The 7,682-nt window shown below is 35.3% G+C and overlaps 1 protein-coding gene and 1 long non-coding RNA gene across 2 annotated transcripts; both read right to left on the bottom strand.

Annotated features, from left to right (window-relative positions):
• Window positions 1-4,036: 4,036 nt before the first annotated feature.
• On the bottom strand, window positions 4,037-4,704 carry LOC145799059 (uncharacterized). Its single transcript, XR_014341055.1, has 3 exons — window positions 4,615-4,704; window positions 4,240-4,491; window positions 4,037-4,124 (listed from the first exon to the last, which is right to left on the bottom strand). It is a non-coding gene; the product is annotated as an uncharacterized LOC145799059 (long non-coding RNA).
• Window positions 4,705-5,336: 632 nt separating this feature from the next.
• Window positions 5,337-6,282, bottom strand: LOC145799058 (uncharacterized). The gene is made up of 2 exons (XM_082888624.1): window positions 5,675-6,282; window positions 5,337-5,461 (listed from the first exon to the last, which is right to left on the bottom strand). The coding sequence occupies exons 1-2, from the start codon at window positions 6,081-6,083 to the stop codon at window positions 5,352-5,354; spliced, it is 519 nt and encodes a 172-aa protein (XP_082744750.1). The 5' UTR covers window positions 6,084-6,282; the 3' UTR covers window positions 5,337-5,351.
• Window positions 6,283-7,682: the final 1,400 nt, after the last annotated feature.

Raw genomic sequence — 7,682 nt, 5'->3', positions numbered from 1 at the left:
GAATGATACTATTGTCATTAATGTTTCATGCGAATTGAATTTTGAGGAATTGGTTGGCATTTTGTGTAAAACATGGGAGAATTTGAAACCTGAGACTATGTGTATTTCATATTCTATTTTGGGCCATCCGAATTGTATGGTTCGAAATAATATTGATTTTCTGAATATGTTGAGGGTTGTTTGTGCACGCGGTGTTGATATAGTTGATGTTTCAGTTAGTAGATGTAGTACTTCTGATGAAGAGGATGAAGTGGGGTCTAATTGGGTAGATGTTGTGGATGGTGAGTGTGATAGGCTGGTGGATGTTGAAAGGAATTCACTCTCTAAGTTTTGTTCTCACCAAGAAAAGGTGTTATTGTCGGCTAGTTGGCGGAATAATATTACGAGTGTTGGACAAAAGTTTGAGGGTGGTGTGGTTGAGTTCCGTACTTTTTTATGCAAGTATGCTATTGAGGTTGGTTTTCAGTTTACGTATGTTAAAAATGACAAGCTGAGGGTTACGGCAGAATGTGCGTATAAGGAATCAAGGGGATGTATGTGGCGTGTACATGCTTCTGTTGAAAAAACAAATGGGTTCTTCTACATAAGGACTTTGAACAATGAACATACGTGTGGTGTGGCGGTTTGTATGAGTAAACATTCGAGGATGACTTCCAGCTTGGTTTCTGGGCTGATACTTGAAGAGGTAAGTGCAAAACCTTTAACTCGTCCAGTGGATGTTGTGAAAGAAATGAAAGACAAGTATGGGGTCTCAATTAGTTATAACTGTGGTTGGTTGAGTGTTGAAAAAGCAAAATGTAGTACATATGGGGATTCTTGTTTGTCATTTGATCAATTACGGTGGTATTTTGATGAGGCATTGAAGAACAATCCAGGGAGTCGTTTTGAGTTAGATTTTGAAGATAACAAGCGTTTCAAAAGAGTGTTTGTGGCTTTTCATGCATGCATTGCTGGTTTCAAATATTGTCGGTCATTGCTTTTTCTTGATGAAACATTTTTGAAAGGACGATACAAAGGAGTTATGCTTGCTGCAACAGGGAAAGATGGGAATGAAGGTAATTGTAAATATATCTATTTTTATCTAAGTATGTGAATTTTCTATACATGTAGGAATTGAGTGAATGTGAATTTTGTCTGGTTTTGGCCACTGTGTGGATTTTGTATTGTTGTGGCCACTGTGAGAATTTTCAATGGATTTTTGTTAGTGTATGAATTTTCTCTGGATGTTGTCATTGTGTGAATTGTATCTGTAGGTGGTCACTAAGTGAATTTTCTCTGTATATTATGATTGTGTGAATTTTCTCTGTAGCTGGTCACTAAGTCAATTTTCTCTGGATGTTGCCAATGTGTGAATTTTCTCTGGATGTTGGCAGTGTCAAACTTCTCTGGTTGTTTTATTGTTCTATTTTTCTCTGTTGTTTTGTAGGTGGTCACTAAGTGAATTTTCTCTGTATCTTATGATTGTGTGAATTTTCTCTGTAGCTGGTCACTTATTCAATTTTCTCTGGATGTTGCCAATGTGTGAATTTTCTCTGGATGTTGGCAGTGTCAAACTTCTCTGGTTGTTTATTGTTCTATTTTTCTCTGCATGTGTGTACCTAATATGCTTGTTCCTATTTGTTTTGTAGGTTTTTTTCCTGTAGCTTTTGCTGTTGTTGATGCTGAGAATAAAGACAATTGGTGTTGGTTTCTTGAACATTTATATGGAGTATTAGGATCAGAAAGGGTGATAAGTTTCATATCAGATCGACATTGTGGAATTGTGGAGGGAATTGCTAGGTTTTTCCCTAACTGCTTTCATGGATTTTGTCTAGAACATCTAAAGAGAAATTTGAGGGATAAGTTGTCATGTGGAAACACAAATTTGGTTAGGGAGACGATTGTGTCCAAGTTTTCAGAATGTGCATATGCTCTAACAAAGGCATCATTTCATTTCAAGTTAAATGAGTTAAAAAGTGTGGGAGGAGACATTGTGAGTGTTTTCTTGAGAAGTTTACCATATGAAAATTGGAGTGATGCATATTTTGCAGGGAAACGTTATGGTGAGATGTATTCAAATGTTGCTGAGTCATTCAATTCATGGATACGAGAAGCTCGGCACTTGCCAATAACAAATTTGGTGGACATGATACGGTTGCAAATCATGAATATGAGGTCTGATAGGAGGCTGCTCTCTAGTAAATGGAATAAAATTTTGTGTCCTCGTATGGATAGTGTGTTGGAGAAGTCTTTTTTGGACGGGAGGACATGGAATGTGAGTTTATCATCTGATAATGTCTTTGAAGTGCATTGTTTTCCTTCGGTTATGGTTGATCTTGGGTTGAGAACTTGTTCATGTCGAAAATGGGAAATAAATGGGTATCCATATCAACATGCTGTTGCTGTAATTTTTAGGAGTGGAAAGAATTTGAATTCATTTGTTGAACCATTTTTTCATGCTGATATGTATCGTCAAGCATACTCCTTTTCGATTGGCCCAGTTCTAACTGTTGAAAAACCTGTGTGTAGCATTGAAGATGCTATGATTTTACCTCCATTGAGCAAGAGACCTGCTGGGAGGCCGAAGAAGAACAAAATTGCTTCTACTGGAGAGTTTAAAAGGGTGATTAAGTGTAGTCGTTGTGAGAGTATTGGTCACCATAATAAGAGGACATGCAAGGAACCTTTGTTAAATAGTTGAGGATTATACATTTTATTGATGGAATAATACATTTGATGATTACTTTGTGTATTTTGTTTTGTGAAATTTATTTTTTGGACAGTGTATATAATAATATCAATCAAATTCATCCAGAGAAATTTTTCAATATCAGTTAAAGTGTGTTTGTTGATATATACTATAGACAGTGGGTTTGTAGTACCTGTCAAATTCATCCAGAGAAATTTTCCTATGGCAGAGAAAATTCTGTGTGTTGTGTTTTGAAGCTTCATATTCATCCACATAAATTTGACAATGGCAGACTAAAGTACTGTGTGGATTGTGTTTTTTCAATTTGATAATTGTTTTGTACTAACACAGTGCATTAGAGATTGAATGATCATATAGGCACCTTCTTTGGTGAGATATGAGTTAAATTTATCTGTAAATTTCTGGTAGCTTCATATCAGTCATTTCAAGAAATGTGCACAGCAGACAGAGCATTCAAAAAATTATTGTACAACCAAGAAACAAAATCAAGCTCTTTTGGAATTTCTCTGAGTTGAGAATTTCTCTGGACCAGGGAAGAATTTCTCTGGACTCACTTGAACTCAGAAATTTGTGTCAAAGCCAGAGAAATTTTCATCCAGAGAAATTTTTCACCATCAGAGAAAACTATATGGGTATTGTGTTCTGAAATTTGAAATTCATGCAATGAAATTTTCCAGTGGCAGATAAAATTACTGTGTGCTTTGTGTTTTGTTGAGTTTGATGATTGTTTTGTACCAACACAAAGTTTTACAGATTACATGATCATATAGGCATCCCCTTGGGACGATACAAGTTAAATTTCTCTGTGAATTTCTGGTAGTTTATACCAGAGAAATTTCTGCAGACAATTTTCTCTGTGAATAACAATAAAAAAAAATGAAATTTAGATTAGTCAAGAAAGGATATATACATATACGTCAAGGATCATCATTCCTTCAATGTATCAACAAGAAAGGATATATACATATATGTGAGACAATTTTCTCTGTGTGGATATGTGCATTGTCTTCCTTTCACTAGTTTCACTATTACATTTGTGGTTCTTCTGGGGGTATTTCAATTGGTTCAGTCCATGACTGGCCAACTTCGGTCACAAATCTCTCTATGAGTTCTGCCCTCATCAACCTTATCTCTTGTGTGGACAATTTGGAGCTGATAGGTTCATGCTTGCTATATTGTTTCATTATATAGCAGACAAAGAGGCCACAATCCAGACTGCATACAAATTATAGGTATGGTTAATTTTAAGAAACATACAACTGAAATTATCTTATTTATAGATGTATGAAACTTACGAATCGCTTTCTTGTTGTGGAGCATTGTTGACATACTCAAAGTCATAACTTATGTTTTGTGAGTTAATTAATTTGAAAGAGGGTTGTGATTGAGCGTCTCTTTCAAGACAAGCTTTCAAAAAATTCTCCACGTAATCTTGCTGCAAAAAAATAATTTTTATATAACAGAGAAATTTACGGACAAGTCAATGGGATTCTATGAAAATTATCATCACATAAAGATGATGATGGATCAGAGAAATTTGCACTCGTTACCAATTGTTTTGCATCTTTGACATATTTGTCTTCTGCATCATCCCTCCTTGGCCTCAGTGAGTTGTAGAACCTCCATAAATTGTCTTGTTTGTCCAGGACAAGCAAGGTCCAGTGATTTCCATGTGTGGACTTCTCATTACCTCCAGTATTTATTGGGAAATGGAGGAACCTATAGTTCCTCCATGCTGTTTCAATATGCTTGTCAAATAAGGACACTCGAAAACTTTGATTTTCTGTCATGTTGATGAAATTCTGTGCTCAGAGAAAATCAAAAAATGGTTTTGTTAGTGACACAACTGACTTCAAGAAGTATATTAAGAAGAGAAAGTAGAAAGTAAATTCTAGAGAAAATCAAATAAAATAGTAGTAACATACTAAGCACATGGATGTGAAAAAAAATGAGGTTGGTTGTTGTTTCTCTCTCATTTGGCCAGCCAAAAGGATCTCTCCATAGCCATCAATGACCTGAAAAATATGATTTATATTTGTAATATTGTTTTATAAAGGCTGATGGAACATTGCAGAGAAATGTTGATGAAAGGGAAAGACTTACATTGTTGGCAATTTCTTTTTGCTTTATGAGGTTTCCAATGTCTTCAAAGGTAATGATATTCAACTCACTTGTCCAAATTAAAGCTCTACAAGATGACAAAGAAGGGATTGAATTGTTGTTAATGCAACATAAGTTTGTAATTTGTTGTTTGTTATGTTCTATTTTGTTTGTTGTACTTGCTCAAGCCCAGACACATTTGATATGTGCTGCAAGATGTCTTTTATATGATCTTTTATCAATCTTGAAATGGGAAGAGTTTGTGGAAAGACCCAAGATTTTGTGATGTTTATAGGTTGAGGCAAGACGTATGCATCAGCATCAAGCACTTCTTTGTCCTTCGTGCTTTGCTCAACTTGTTTTGCAGCTTGTTTTGAAGCTCTAGTCACTTTCGCAACTTTCGGATATTGGAATTCTGGATCATGCTGATTTTCCTTCCTTTCTTTTGCCTTTAAATTTTTTATCATTGAGGTTGGATCTTTTTTGACTGTAGGCAGTGAAAATATTAGGAAAAGTGAAATTTCTCTGAAGCAACAGATGATATTTCAATATGTAAATTTATTTAATTCAATATTTTGCAGTTACCATAGAGTTTCTTCTTTTGTTTCGGTTGTTGTTTGTGTGGCATTTGCTCTTGTTGGGTTGTTGGTTGTTGTTCCAGTTGCATTCCAACTATACACAGTGAAAATCAAACAAGCCCCAAAAATGGAATAAGAAAATATACAGAGAAATGAAATGAGCAGTAGAAATATAACTAATGTGTTGAGAGAGATATAACTTCCAGAGAAAATTACCAATGACAGAGAAAATTATAATAAATAGAAATTTCTCTGAGTTATGATGGCACAAGGACATAACTTTTTGTGGCTCAAGATTTTCACTGACCTTGTGGTTGAAGTTGTGTTGGTGTTCGGTATGGTTGTGTTGCTAGTTGGACAGATAGTTCTTGAACTTGTTCATGCAATTTGGCATTTTCAGTTTCAAGCTCTGAATTTGAACACCTCAACTGTTGAATTGTTTTTGCATCGTCTGCTTTTTCAACCTCCAACATCCTTAGTTTCATTTGGATTGTGCTTTCTTTTTCTTGAAGTTCTGAGTTATGTGATGTCAGGATTCTTATTGAAATATCCTTTTCAGCAAGTAATTCCATCCAATTTCTGTCTTCTTCTTTTTTAGATTGAGACAGTGCCTTCAGTCTTTGACGTAGATCAGCAATTTGGGCATCCTTTGATTCCTCAAATTCTTCAGGCTGATGCATTGTTGAGCCACAAATGCCATCATGTTGTTGGTCCATCGGCTCATTATTTTCTTCTTCATCACTTTCATCCTTGTTCTCTTCTTCTTGTTCATCTTCATCTTCATCTTCTTGTTCACTGTCTTCTTCTTTCTGTTCATTTTGTTCTTTGTCTTCTGGTTCTATTTCTTCACTTTCTTTGGTGGTTTCTTCTTCTGTGCTGCTTGCTTGATGTTCTTGTCCATTGTTGGCTTCGTATTCTTCTGTGTTGCCTTATTTTTTGTTCATTCCCTCCATCTTCAGATGGATCTTGTAATGTCTCCTTGAATATGACAATTGCCTTTTTTAATTCTTTCTTCGTCTTTTTGCCAAGACAGAACTCCTCAGATGGGTTGACTAGCTGCTTGTTATCAATCTGTAACAGGAGACTCTTTTATTAGAGAAATGTTACAAAATTCACTGAGAGAAAAAATTCAAATAAGGAAAATAAAATTCATCTAAATGATACTAATTGGAAACAAACTTCAGAGAAAATTGTATTGGGCCAGAGAAAATTAGAGACATGGAGTTAATTTTATGGGGCAGAGAAAATTATGAAACAGTGAAATAAACAGTGTTTATAAGTTAATGTTTTACTATATTTGTGTCAGAGAAGTTTGAATTCCAATGAAAATTCATTAGAAGGGTAGAAATAAACAGTGTTTATCAAAGATGCAAGGCACACAAGTTATGGGCAGAGAAAATTACACACAAGGAGATAAAATTTGATGGGCCAGAGAAAATTATGTAACAAAGAACATAATTCAGATATTAGAGAAAATGAATCAGGGCATATAAGTTAATGTGTTACAATTGTGGTCAGAGAAATTTGGATGGCAGAGAAAATTGATTACAATGGCAGAAATAGACCAGTGGTTAACAAAGAAGAAAACAGAAATTGATATTTTAGAGAAAATTAATCTTAATCAATCAATGCACAAGGAGGGAAACAAAGCAGTGGTCAGAGAAATTTTGAAATTTCACTGAGATTTCGGTAGCAATAGGAATCTAACCTGTCGAGGTGCAAGAGAGTGGACTGGTGTCTTCTGCAGCTGTTTCGTCAAGGTTTGAAGGTTCCACTTGGCACATCTTGGGAAGTCTGTTGTGTTACTGTCTTCTGAGTCAATGATAGTTGCATGTTCACATAGCCAATACTGTGATGAAAATGAAAGTAAATAAAATTTTGTAAACGCACAAATTTGTAAGTATGATAACTGCAATTTGAATGGATATTATACTTACCAGCAATGCAATGACACACCCCGTAACTTTTTCTGGAGTTCTGTGCAATGCCATGATAGAATCAATCAATGTTGATGTGATTGCTTCCGGCCAATCATACTGTTTTATTGATTCAAGAGGTTCCACATACTTTATAAATACCCAACCTATTGAATTCCCACTTGTTGCAAAAAATAGGGTGAGACACAAGTACAATGTAACAATGATTGCTACATCTTTGAAGTCAGTTGGTTGCTTGCCTTTCATTGCTTTGACCAAGGCATTTTTAAGAACAGGACCAGTGAGCCTTGTGTCCTTTTGGAATCTTCTCCTGAGGAATGCAGATTTTGACTTTTTAGAGTATCTTAATGACATGGCTCCTTTACCTCCTTCCAAACC

Source organism: Camellia sinensis, chromosome 9, assembly GCF_055761805.1.
Source record: "Camellia sinensis isolate YWXY chromosome 9, ASM5576180v1, whole genome shotgun sequence".
Taxonomy (NCBI): domain Eukaryota; kingdom Viridiplantae; phylum Streptophyta; class Magnoliopsida; order Ericales; family Theaceae; genus Camellia; species Camellia sinensis.
The sequence above is the reverse complement of the archived record's forward strand: the minus strand, read 5'-3'. Positions and strand labels throughout refer to the sequence as shown.

What these genes read in the sequence shown, in the direction of transcription:
- LOC145799058 (XM_082888624.1), bottom strand. Translation starts at nt 6,083, where the DNA reads ATGGACCAACAACATGATGGCATTTGTGGCTCAACAATGCATCAGCCT. An exon ending in AACACAACTTCAACCACAAG is followed by an intron (nt 5,462 to 5,674) that starts GTCAGTGAAAAT and finishes CACTGTGTATAG; the next exon opens with TTGGAATGCAACTGGAACAA.